Genomic DNA, 13910 nt, shown 5'->3' on the forward strand with positions numbered 1-13910 from the left:
GGGGGCACCGCGGGTGGTTCTGTCCCAGCTTCCCCCCCAGCAGCCCCCCCAAGTCCTTCTGGGCAGGGCTGCTCTCGATGTGTTCATCCCCAGCCTGTGTTGATATCAGGGATTGCCTTGAACCAGTTGCAGGACCTTGCACTTGGTCATCTTAAACTTCACAAGATTCCCATAGGGCCACTTCTTGAGTTTGTCCAGGTCCCTTTGGATGACATCCCATCATTCAGGCATGGCAACTGCACCACTCAGCTTTGTGTCACCTGCTAACTTGCTGAGGGTGTACTTGATCCCACTATGTCATTAATAAATAAAGAAATTAAATAACACTGGTCCCAGTATGGACCCCAAGGGACACCACTTGTCACTGATGTCCATAGGGACTTTGAGTCATTGACTACTACCCTCTGGATGTGACCACCCAGCCAATTCCTTATCCACTTAGTAGTCCAACCATCTCCCTCCAATCTAGAAAGGATTTGTGGGGGACTGTATCAAAGGCAAAGATACTGATTGTTCCTAAATTTAGCAGTTCTTATGAATAGGAAGCATGAAAAGATGCATCTACCTCCTCACAACTTCATGACTTCTTAAAAAAGATCCATCACAAACTTGTTTACTGCACCTCTAGAGCGCTCTCCCTCAGTTCTTTCTTACACGTACCTGCTCTCTGCACTGCCCCCTGCACTGCTTTTTAGTCCTCACCATCCTTTAACTTACCCATTTATCTTTGATCCTCAAGGCTCATCAGGTCTGTAGTAGGTATATGGAGCTGTACGATAGAACAAGATCAGAGCCCCTTTTTGACCCCAGTCCTGTCCTCATACAACAGAACAAACCATGAAAGGTCAAAGCTGTATTCTCAGCAAATAGTTGGACAAACAGGCACTCACAACAATGTCTTGCTGCCTTCTTTCCCCTTCACATGTGCTCAAAGTTTCACATTTTCTTTCTTCCCTCCCTTTGATTTTTTTCCCCTTCCATAAACTAAATTTTGAACAGTCAGCTGGCCAGGGCAGCAGATTCCAGAGTGTCTTATTCCAGGCCAAATAGCAATAAAACTCATTTGGCATATTCATCTTATTGGGAAGGTAATAAAATTAAGGATTGCTATTTTGGTATGTCATTCCTCAGTGAGGTACTGATGACTAAAAAAACACCTCCACTGGGCTAGGGAAGCTGAATGCTTCTCACAATTGACAAGTAAAGCTATATGCTTACTATGGTAACTAAAATGTTTGCAAAGCACCTAGAAAATGCAACTTCCCAACACTCAAATGTACTGACTTCCCTTCCCACTCGTGCTAAATCTGAGAAAAGAACTAAGGAAAGATTAAGATGGGAGAAAAAAAAGCTATCCACCCTTCCCAACTACCATAACACTTAAAACAACAGCTGTCTGCACAGCCAAAACACCTGCACAGGAAATTAGTCCCCTGGAATCTTGCTGTTTGCCTTCTCCTGCCAAGCAAGTCTGCCCACAGTCAAGAATGACTGATAATTATTGAATTTGGGTTGAACAGTTTCAATTCCTAAAACTTCCAAAAATATCTGTTTGGTTCGGGTCCCAACAAATGATGAGGTGAAGATGAAAAAAGGAAGAAAAGGCAGGAGGTTGATTGCTCAGACACTAAACAGAAAGGAAAATAGGTTATTCTCATGCCTTACTTCTCCCCCAGTCTTGAAGTACAATTTAAGTCTGAAAAAGGGCAACAATACAGCCCTGTGCTTTCTTTCTGAGTTGTTCTCTTTGCATCATCCACTTTCCTGCATGCTGAATTTAGCAATGAAAATAAATATTGTTTCTGTTAGTCAACAGGGTCTCCAGAGAAGGACTGGGTCTGTGCTGGCTCATACATCATCCAACCTGCATGGCTGAGACAACAGAATCTTGTTAGCAGGGTATTATTCAGAAGGGACCTGATCTGAACTACAGTTTCCAAGGACTTTACAGTACAAGCAGACTTCTGGTCAAGGCTCATCTGTTGCCCTGTTTCTGTATAGTGCTTAGCACAAAGGTCTGTGATAAGGCATAGAAGATGGAGCCAAAATACAAGTAACAAACTACATTTGCATGGCAGTATATTAATCCCACTCATGTGCTCACACAAACTGTGACACTTTTGAAACAGCTGGGAGAAAACAGATTTCTGAGTTTGCTGTAATTCAGTTTTTATTTTCATGCAGAAAAAGAAGAAAAGACACTCACCTCCTTCCTTGCTGACTCCCAAACACCCTTTCAGCTCCTGAAGTGAGATTGACTTGTCCTTGTTGAGGTCACAGTAGTCAGTGAAACGCCGGGCACATTTCTTGGGCTTGGCTTTCTTCTTCACATAGCGTTTGAAAGGCTTTAGCTCCCGCTTGTTGATGTCATTGCTGCTGTTGTTGTCCAGCTGGCTGAAATACCAGTGTACCACTCGCTCCTCTAGTGTGTGGCTGGGGTCTGGCTCAGAGAACCTGGAACAGAGGAGGCACAGGCCCCCAACAAGTGGGTGCTCTCACCAACACTGTCAAGCACAAGCTGAGGAGCAAGAGCTGCTCATCAAATCAGGCAAGTGCTATGCCGTATTTAAAGAAAGCAAAAAACACAAGTCTTCCAATCTCCTCCTTTTAGCTGGGCTCTTTTGAGACAGACAAACTTTTTCTAAAAATCTCCTTTAGCATTAACAAGTGAATTGCTGAGAGAATCTTGGAGTCTGATATCCTCAGTAGCTCTGGTTCTCCTCACACCAGTTGCTGAAATTCTGCCTAATCCCAGAACGATCCTCATTAGAGGGCAAGAGACAATCTCCTTGGTCCTTTTGACCCTTGGGCTCCCATAAAAATTGCCAGCAGGAGAGCCATGAGTGTCAGCTGTCATGCTAGTTTCTGTGACCATTACTTCTAGACTTCAGAAAGGGAACAAATTAATTTAATGCAAGACACATTTATTATTTGAAAGCATCCTTGGCAAGACACAATATTCTCCCTGTATCTGTTTATATAATCTGAACTCCTGTGCTGTATTTTCAGCATTTTTCATGCTTTTCACATAGCTGATTTACACATAAGAGTTCCACAGCAGACAAACACCACAAATCCATTAAAAGCAGTACTACAGAGCTGGCAACTTCAGTTTGTTTCATTTCTTACTCATTGTGGTATTACAAGTTTGATGCTATTTGACTCACTTTTTCTTTCTGTAGACAATAACAATATCAGAGAGGAAGAGAAGAAAAAAAAAGGAGGAACAGCAACAGCTATAGACACACAAATAGAGGATGTTGCCTTTCAACATCGTGCCATCACTGAAGAGGCACTGTTATGTCACACCATTTAAGCAGTGTCTGGTGCTCTGCAGCAGCAGTGGGAAAGGTGCTTATTCCTCAGTGATACTGAGAACCAGGGAAGAAACTCTTTCTAAGCTAGTCTGTCCTTTCTCCATATGATGAGCGTGCCAACAGAGAAAGCTGAAAAGAAGCTGAAATGAGGCTGAGACCTGAGCCTTTTTTTCTTCCAAGAATAAAGCATTTCAATGCATGGAAATTAGTGGATAGGTAGTCAGACATGCTACGCTGGCACTAATTGCTCTGACTTATTCCAGGAGACATATCCAGCTGCTGCATAAATTCCTTCCTCAGGAAGGAGAGAGGAACAGTTGCCTGCTGCAGGCAGCCAGATTCTGGTGTGAGTTTGGGGTATTTTAACTGATGGAGAAATACGAACCCAAGTACCTTATAAAATGCTCTCCAAGACTGCCACTGACCTTGTTTCAGAAACTAGTAGGATCTACACTTATATGGTCACTGAATTTTTTTTTGTTGGGAACTAGGAGAGAGAAAATTCTTTTGACTTTCTGGTGTGGCCAGTTTGCTTTTAAAATTCAGCTACAGAGCCTGAAAAATACTACCTCATATACTCTATCCCCATGGTAAATTAAATCATTTCTGAGGGGGAATCTGCAGCATGCAGAAATCAAGAACTGGAGTTTAGGTGGAGAACTGAGATCCTCATTAACCTTCTCTGATGGCTTTTACAAATGAGGATAGAAATCAGAAAGGTAGCCCCTATCCAGAGATACATGAATCCTTGCAACAAGTAAACACACACAGTACAGAGAGGCAAAAAAATTGCATTACATTTTTCCCAGGGTTTTACTTGAAACTATTTCCTTCATTTAATTCCTAACTGAGAGGCAGGCTGGCATTCAGTCACACCATCTTGTCAATGTACAATGGGATAAACACTGTGCAGGAGGAAGAAGGGGTTTGGAATAAGTCTGGCTTAGTCTGGGGAGCCAAAATACCAGCTAAGCACCTGGAATCACCTATGGACAAGCAAAAATTGCAAAACTGTCCCCAGGAGGTTAAGAGAGTGTCCGGATTTTCTAAACTGTATGCAATGACCAGGATGACAGGAGAGAATAGAAACACATCCTGTGTCTTGTTTTTACGACATTTATTAACACAGCTATTGGCCTCTCTCCCTTTTGGAAAGAAGCTGGCTATCATTTGAAGACTAGCATGTTTCCAACAGCCTCAGAGAAGTTCTGTATTACCATGGGCAATACTTTGCTGAGGTAGAAGAATAAAACCTGAGCTTTTGCATGTGAGGTTCCCCTTGTCCATGCCTTGGCTTGCCCTCATTTACTGAAGGCCCACAACTAGAGAGGCAGAAATGGAGAAAATAGCAGAGTATCTTAGAACCAACAGCAGAAAGACAACAGACAAGAGCTTCTCACTACTTACTGAAGAGGCACTCAGAAGCAGGATTTAAAAGTACCTCTTTTCCAGGGGCACACCAAGGAGGAGCTCTTATGAGTTATCAAGAAAGGCAACATGGCTCTCTTCAGCACTTCCACAGAGAGAACCAGGAAAATTCACAGGCTAATACAAATACATTGACTCATGAAGTGACAATAAACCAATCTTTGCCATTACAAACATGCTGAGAGCTCATGCTGAAAACTGCAGCATGCTAATAGAGCTAAAAGGAATTAGTTTAATGGCTATGACTTTAGGAAAAAGGAAGATACAGCCATTTCTGAATTTTTACCACTTTCTGTTGGCTGGCTTAGCAGGACTACAGCTCCTGAGATGGTTGGTTGCCTGTCCTCTCTGATTATCATCCAGAATCCTAGCACAGGAAGCATCCCCATCATCTCAGGGCAGCCGTATCTCCCTGGCTCATGAAATTCCATGATACACTACAGAAGCATGAAGTTACAATGCCGTAACTTCCTTGACTTCGGCCGCTGCCCCTGCAACGCACTTAGGCACCGCCCATGAAACATGAATTAATGCAACTACACAGCGCTGCTAGGCCACCTAGCTATGCTGATGTGCCATGACACCAACCATGCCTGCTGGGTCAGCTCAGGTAAGTCTGGGGCTCTAACTGCCCAGTGAGCACAGACTTGGCAGTATTCCAGGGGACTGTCCCTCTATTTCCTCCCCATTACTGTTTCAAGAAAAGTCAGCCCTCAGATACAAACTTCATTTATTCATTCAGACCACAAAGACAGAACAAAGCTGTCCTGTACATTCTCAATTTCCAACATCCCTTGCTCTAACACTAATCACACTAAAATCCACTGAATTCTAGTACCTTGCTTCAGTGCTGTAGCAGCTTTGTAAGACATAGTAAGAACAGACACTACCAAAATGAAGACAGCCTTCTCATGTTGACTGCATTACAGCTGTACTTGCTTTTCTTCCTAATTGTTTCTCTTTAGCACTCTGTGGCAAAACAATCAGTCCTAAAGAATGAGTGCTAGGGAAGAAAGGAGCTCTGTGTAAGCTGATTTTCCAAATGTAACCTGCTTTTGTTGGACTGCTTTTGTACATAAGCCAGAAAGTTCAGCTCAATTATGCAGCATAAGCCCACCAGTATTCCACCAACGAAGAAAAGCATGGTCTGTCATTAACAGCGTAAGACGGCAAACCAGCTCTCAGCTTTCTTACAAATTTGTTGGCATCAAGTAGGCTCTTGCTCCTCCTTCTGTATAATGTGCTAAGAGCTCCCTCATAGCAGATCATTTATTTCTTAGGTGGTTTGCGCTTGGAGATACGTGTGTTAAGGTACTGGAACTTTTAACAATACTATCTTCCAGATGAGGCACACTCCCACAGAATACCTTCACATCATCTGGTGTAACTGGAAGAATGCAAAGAGGCTTTGCAAAAACACAGGCATACACTTTTGTAAGCTGCACTGAAATCTGGATCAGAGAATGACTGCCAAAATATCAAACAGGCAGCCTGAATATGCACTTTGCATGCAATCTGTAATGCTTTTCAGCCCTTGAGGCCCCTTATGAGAAAGGAGCAGTTAGCTCCCTGTGAAGGAGCAGGGAGGAAGGGGAGGTATATAGGGTAAAGTATACAAGAGCAGTAAATCTGAGACATTACTCCCCTACAGAAACATGTACATGCGCAATCACAATATGCTCCATAGAACCATGATGTCAAAGTGTAATATGTCCCAGTAAATTTTACTAAATAAATTGAAGTCCATTCCTACCAAAGCTGGTCCTTTGGCCCCTGAACACTTGCAGCCCCACTGCAAAGGCTGCATGGATCCACAGCACTGTTGCAGTGACAAAAAAATCCTAATACAAACTACTGCTTGGACAGAAAGCAAGGTTGCAATCTCTAAGTACCCATCAGGTGATCACCTGTTTGAAGACTTAGAAAATCTATTCTTTTGTAATACAAACTTTATGTAGCAACACTAGCAGCTGAGGCAAAAGGAGGGAAGGGCCGTAAGATCAGCCCATCATCTAGCTGGACTGCAGAGCCTATAAACCAGAGGGAGCTATTCCAGGATGAAAGAATACTTGATGGACAAGAAGCTGCTAGCAAATGCAACGAGTAAAAAGAAAAAATTAGTCCAGCTTTCATTCCCAACACACAAGGCATGTTTGTGGTCAGGATGTCTAAAGGAGTTAAAGCTGTACGTTTCTATGACTTGTAAATATTTTGCAAGGATATATATACCCTGCTTGGTGCTGCTGCTGAATGAAGAACTGATGGAGAGGGACTGACCCCTCCAGTCAACGACCATGCCTGCATTGATGATGCCCACCGAAGTGCCAGCACTAAGCAGTGGAAAGCAATGAGTTTAACAAACTGAGGTAAAATTCAAAATTGTTACTTCTCTGCTTCAACTTCTTACACCCATTTTGTTGTTCTTTGCAGTTGCCTAAAGTTAAAGTCTGTAACAGTGAAACATGGTTTGAATCAGAGAGGATTACTCTAATGGAATTGCAAAAGGATCCTGTATTTATTATTCCCCCTTTCCTGTAGCCAAGGAATCAAGAAGCCAACAAAAAAACTAAGCTGTGTTCAGACTAAACAAAAGGGTACTACACAGTCCAAATTCATTATGGGAAATGCATAATTCCTCTACAGTTAAAACTTATCTTCCTATTACAGGCCAGTTTCTTCCTCTCCTTAGGCTAAGTTGTATATGAAACATTGTTCTGAACACAACTTTTCTAAAGATTGTAGGATAAATAATATAGAACATTAAAAAATCACCTCCCTTCACTCCTCATTGACTGCTCAAAGACCCTCCTCTTACATGAACTCTCCTGTATCTTTAATCAGGCTAGAATTTCCATAAGAGGACAAAGAGAAGTTGGTATCCAACTTCAATTAAAATGCAACAGGAGTTGAGCATCAACTTCCCCGCGCTGTTTAAAAGTGTCAATCTTTATTAAAACATGGATCGGCTTTAGAACACCCTGGAGATGTGCTGAGCTGTGCTTGCCTGCTTCAAACGGTTCAACTAGAGCATGAAAAGGAACCTCGGGGTCATTTTCTGGAGTACTTTTTGAGGCTATTACATGGGGAATAATTGGCAACTTTAAATTAAGGGACTGATAGCTGCTGTGTTACATGATAAGGGTGGCTGTTGTAAGCTGCCCATTCACCTTAAATTCCACAGGGCAGTAATATTTTTGCTGATAATGCAGCAAGCCATAATGCACACATTTTGGCAACTAAAACTCATTTCTGAATTGGCAGGGACCAAAGAGAATTTCTCAGATAAGGGAAACACAGGCTGGGATTCGCTTTGATCTAGTTTAGTTTAGGCCCTGTGTAATATGACTATATCAGGATTAGAAAACAGACTAAAAGGTACTAAAGCTAAGTCTAAATTTTTAAGTGCTGTTCCTATTATATAGTACGTACTTGTGAATAATTTCAATAATGCTTTTTTTTTCCAACAGGGATACCAAACACTGGCTAATAAACCAATTCCCTACAACTGCTCCCTTAATTACTTTGAAGACATACAGTAACAAGATGTGCCTTTGAGTTATAATATAAACTTAAAATTAAGAATGAATTTTACCAGAGATTTTCTGTTTCAAAACTCTAAATGAAGTCTATTTGGGTATTATGCTGTAATATAAGCTAGGGCCATGAGGAAGGGAAGTTCTCATCTCATTTACATTATTGTAAAGCAAGAGTAACTCAATTTAAGTCAATAGCTTTGAACTTTCTTAAACAAGACAAGACCTATAAGGGATTACAAGGCTGTTTTAAGCATGCCCAGTTTAAAAAAAAACCCAAAAGTTTTATCAGGTTTTGCTTATGGGGCATGCAAGAATCCAAGCTACTGCCTCACTTTGCTGCTACTAGATTGTTTTTGGGTGCAATTTAGCACAGCTCTATGTAGTATTTCAAATGCCAATCTCTGATGTCTCCCCATGCTTCTCCCTCATCACCCCACTCACTCCTTCTTCCCCCCACCCAAAAAAAAAAAAAAAAGAAGTTAATATGGACATTAATTGCAAAGACACTCAGCAAACACAGAAGTTTTTACTCACATATCCAGATTCAGACTGAAGGCAGCAGGGTAATCTAATCTGATTTCTTGTATATCATACCCACAGAATGTGAATCAAATTATTCTTGGGACCATAACTCAGGTTTGACTAAAGCAAGTCTTTCTGAAACACATCAGGCCTAAGATGAAAGCCTTAGGGAATCAGTCACCTCCCTCATGACTTCATTCTGGCTTAGAATTGCCCTCGCTTTAAAGAAATCTTGATCACAAGTTTGTTTATATTCAGTTAATCATGTTCTTCCCTGCTAGACTAAAGAGCCTGCAGAGCCTTTGTCCCTACAGAGAGACTCAGATTTTACAAAATCAACTTCCAACCTTTTTTTTTTTGTTTGTTTCTTTTAATACCCTAAGGAAGTCTGAGCTCCTTAAGACTCTCACTGTTAAGCTTTCTTAGTCCTCAACACTTTGGAAAAGCTCTTCTCTGCGTTTAGTCCTTTATTTTAATACTGATACTGTAGACACATATTGTATGCCTGTATCATCTCTCTGCTGCCACAGAGAAACGGGAATACTCCACCCCCTTGCCCTCAAACTCCTACATGTGGCTTCTCTGTTTGGTTAAAATAGATAGGACAATATACAGTTGACATGGGGGGGGGGGAGGTACAGCTGGATGTTTGCCTGGCCTGCCCCCTGCATCAGGCATAAGCTTTGCTGGTGATTTGTTAAAAATTTACCTTGGATAATGGGATGCATTTGCTCAAAATATAAAAAAGGCCCGGGAGCATGAAATGCTGTAAAGGAGCAAAAAAAGAAGGCTACAGTGTGTGTTTGAATGCAGAACCTGTTCTGCCATCGTGATGGCACCAAGATGAAGAGCCTGCAAAAGTGAAGCTTGCCTCACAAATAAGAAAACTGATATTAAGACATTAAAACTGACATGACTGATATTAAGAAATACCAGACAGCCAGATCTCTAACTTTTCTTTTCAACATGAACTTCTCAGTAAAGATTGGCCATGGAGATACAGGATAATCACTGTCATAAATAGTTATTTTGTTAGTTGTTAAGGCTAAAAATTAATTAAACTAACCCAATAGGTAAAATATCCCTTCATCTTGGAAAAGAGCTTTCATTTCCAGTGTCAAAGTCAAGTTAGGTCACCTAGACAATTTCAGATATATACAGAATCATAAAATTGTTAATTGGAGGAGACGTCCAACAGAATTGGAAAAGACCTCCAAGATCATCACATCCACCTGTCAACCCAGCATCACCACCATGTTCACCACTAAACCATGTCTTTGAGTTCCACATCCACACATTTTTTGAACTCTTCCAGGGATGGTGATTCTACCACTTCCTGGGCAGTCTATTCCAATAATTTACAACCATTTCTGTGAAAAAGTTTTTCCTAATATCTAACCTAAATCTCCCCTGACACAATTTGAAGCCATTTCCTTTCATCCTGTCCCTTGTTATTTGGGAGAAGAGACCAACCATCACCTCACTACCACCTCCTGTCAGGTGGTTGTAGGGAGAAATAAGGTCCCCCCATAGCTTCCTTTTCTCCAGACTAAACAACCCCAGCTCCCTCAGCTGCTTCTCATAGGACTTAACTCTCCAGATCCTTCACCAGCTCCATTGCCCTTCTCTGGACACACTCCAGCACCTCAGTGTCTTTCTTGTACTGAGGGGCCCAGAACAGAACACAGGATCTGAGGTGTGGCCTCACAAGTCCTGAGTACAGGGGGACAATCACTGCCCTGGTCCTGCTGGCCACACTGTTCCTGATACAGACCAGGATGCCACTGCCCTTCTTGGCTGCCTGGGCAAATACTGGCTCATGTTCAGCTGCTGTTGACCAGCACCCCCAGGTCCTTTTCTGCTGAGCAGCTTTCCAGTCACTCCTCCCCCAGCCTGTAGCACTGCATGGGGCTGTTGTGACTCAAGTGCAGGATCTGACACTTCACCTTATTGAACCCCATACCATTGGCCTTGACCCATCAACCCAGCCTGTCCAGATCCCTCTTGCCCTCCCACAGATCAACGTTCCACCCAGCATGGCGTCATTTGCAAACTTGATTAAGGAGCATTTGATCCCCTTGTCCAGGTTATTGAAGGTGATATTAAACAGGGCTGTCTCCAATACTGAGCCCTGGGCAACACCACTTGTGACTCACTCCTCCCCCAGCCTGTAGCACTGCATGGGGCTGTTGTGACTCAAGTGCAGGATCTGACACTTCACCTTATTGAACCCCATACCATTGGCCTTGACCCATCAACCCAGCCTGTCCAGATCCCTCTTGCCCTCCCACAGATCAACGTTCCACCCAGCATGGCGTCATTTGCAAACTTGATTAAGGAGCATTTGATCCCCTTGTCCAGGTTATTGAAGGTGATATTAAACAGGGCTGTCTCCAATACTGAGCCCTGGGCAACACCACTTGTGACTAGCCACCAGCCACTCTCCTGGGTCCAGCCATTTTTTACCCAGCGAAGAATCCACCTGTTTACACCATCAGAAGCCAATTCCTGAAGAGATAACTCCCCTTGGGACTCCTGAAAAGCAGGACGCACTGCACAGAGACAGCTTCCCAACTCCACAAACCCATATGAAATGAAAGATGTACTGATGAAATTTTTACATGAATATCAAAAATTCCCTGAAATTACTTTAAAAAAATAAAAATGGTCCCGTCATGGCCTGTTGGGTTGGAAAAGCTTGACACATGTTCTTTGGGGTACACACTTAGTCTAGCTGAGGCACATGGAAAATTACACCAGAGCAGTTATCAGAATTTAATCATGGCTGTGGGCAGGCAGAGTATTTGGGTGGTAGCAGTCTTTCGCCTTACCAAGGACAGCCTGCTAAAAGATTTAATTTTCCCCTCACAACTGGGCTGCCGACATTGGAGTGGAAAATAAATCAATGTGACGACTGTGCGAAGAGCTGGGCAGTGAAAAATTCCACCAGAAAGACCTGCATTGAAAGCTGAGAAATACACAAAGCTTGGGGAACATTAGGAAGCAAGCCTGCTGGTTTACAGAAATGCAGTGGGGGCATACATCTCTGGTCTCTACAACATTGGTTTATATTAAGCTTTATTTTAAGAGTGATGATTACATTGGCTGTGTTTCAGTCCTAGTGCCAAAGATGCCAAATAAATATCAAATACTCTCCAGGGCTTCCCACCACCCCTGCCTGTTGCATTTGAACCATGCAAATTAGACAGAATTGACATTGGAATGCTTAAGTCTGGGAGAGAACGATGTATTTCCCATCCTTGGGGCATTTTTCATCCTGTTTATATGAATACAGACATGCTAGGCATATAGCGCTAATTCAACGGGTTACAGAATATTCAGCATGCAGGCACACATACAAGTCACTGGCCTGATTTGTAAGGTCCAAATGTGAAGCTGAAACCATATGAGTTCACAAGTAGTCCACACTGAAGCCAAAGGACACGGCCATGCCACCCAGGACCTTGAATAGTCTTGAATAGTTAAAAGATGGCACTGATTCCTTCTCTGTTATGAAAGAGGAAAGCAGGGGACCAACACCACTGTCAACACATTGGAGCAATACCCACGGAAGTAACATGTGTGCAGAGGCACTTCCATCTCCAGACCCCTACGAGCATGAGCACACCAGTCACTGTGCCATCCCTGCATCTGCCCCAGCACTGACTCCTTTTATAGTCAGGCAAATCCAGAACCACAGAAGCCTTGCCTAGCTGAGGCAGTGTAGCACTTTTAAATCCATCACGGTTCATTTGCAATGGCCTGTCCCAATGCAGCACTGCAGGGATCTGCTGTTATCAAGCGAGAAGGGGAGACACAGCCTCAGCTTTCCGCCAGTTCCCCAGAAACACAGACTTCTGCCCACCTCTTGCAACAGGCCTGACCTGTTGCTCCTTCCAAAAGGGGTGGACAGGCAGCTGGTCAGAGGGGAGGGCCATGAAAAACAGCTCCTCTCCTCATCGGCAGGCTGGCTGCAGCCTCACAGCAAAAACCACAGCAGTGGTCCTGCCAAGAATTTGGTTCACATTCTTCACTCCCTGTGGTAGCCACTAGGCCACATGGTCTCCTTCAATCCATTTGCATTTTATTAGGTCTTTTCATGCACCAAGGGACAAAAGAACAAGTCACTTCCTCCCACTGAGCTCTCATTTCACACTTCAAATGGGCTATACTAACCTTTATGGTGGAGCAGCTGCCAGGGAGGAGGGGGGGGAGGAAGCAGGCAGCACTAGGATGACCGGACAAAGCAGCCTCAGATGCTCTCCCAGCAACCCAGAAGAACCCAAATCAGTCAGAGCAACACTTTTCCCTCTTGCCCCCACCTCAGGGGCACCCAGAGCTCTGCAGCCACCTGGGTGGCATTCAGCTGGAGTGCTTTCTGGACTCACCTCCCACCCCCAGTAGGTGCTGCTGAGTTAATAGCCTGTACCATGTCCGTAGTCAGAGCATCAAGTAAGCTGGTAATAAATTCAACTTTCTTCCCTTCTGGGCAGCCTGCAGAAAGAAAAGAGGAGGTTTAATGCAAGAACACACAGGCTTGATCTCCTACCCAAATTCAGCAAGAATCGGTCCGAACCTCCTTTGTTTTTAAGACAGCAACAACCATCAACATGGTCCCTAAGGAAAGGCAGAAGAATCCCTCAGTGGGTTTCTCTGTGTGGCAATTTGTCCTGCAGCTTTTGTCCAGGCACATGCAGGGTCATCAACAATATCTGGCAGGAAGACTGTGTGGTTGGCTTTAAGGTCTCACCCAGTTCTCTACCAGCAAAACCACAGGGATGTGCTGGAAGTGCCTGGCAGACGGGAGTTCCCATGGTGACACTTGCAGAGAAGTTTACAAAACAATTCATTAACTCCTGGATCATCTTCTGAGGCAAATGTGGCTGTTCCAAGGCCCTAATTGACAGATTAAAGTACCCCAGAGCACAAGGCAAGGTCTGCTGCTTGCATTCTCCTCTTCAGGCACAGAAAGCATTGCCTGCCAGCACCTACCACAATAATTCATTGTTCGCATGATCACACTACATAGGAAATACGTCAAACTGAAGTCGGCATGTGGTAGTCACCCCCAGTCACTGCTGGCTTAAGCAGGACAAAGTGGGTTGAA

At 43.5% G+C, this 13910-nt stretch overlaps 1 protein-coding gene across 5 annotated transcripts in view; it reads right to left on the bottom strand.

Annotated features, from left to right (window-relative positions):
• Window positions 1-13910, bottom strand: part of SMOC1 (SPARC related modular calcium binding 1) — a 90947-nt gene that overhangs the window by 10064 nt on the left and 66973 nt on the right. For all 5 annotated transcript variants that reach the window (XM_017741905.1, XM_017741907.1, XM_017741906.1 and 2 more), the window contains exons 9-10: window positions 13192-13297; window positions 2207-2454 (exon numbers count right to left, since the gene is read on the bottom strand). In XM_017741905.1, coding sequence (XP_017597394.1) covers window positions 2207-2454; window positions 13192-13297 — 354 coding nt within the window. The remainder of the gene's footprint in view (window positions 1-2206; window positions 2455-13191; window positions 13298-13910) is intronic.

The sequence above is a fragment of the Corvus brachyrhynchos genome, unplaced genomic scaffold (assembly GCF_000691975.1).
Source record: "Corvus brachyrhynchos isolate BGI_N302 unplaced genomic scaffold, ASM69197v1 scaffold115, whole genome shotgun sequence".
Taxonomy (NCBI): domain Eukaryota; kingdom Metazoa; phylum Chordata; class Aves; order Passeriformes; family Corvidae; genus Corvus; species Corvus brachyrhynchos.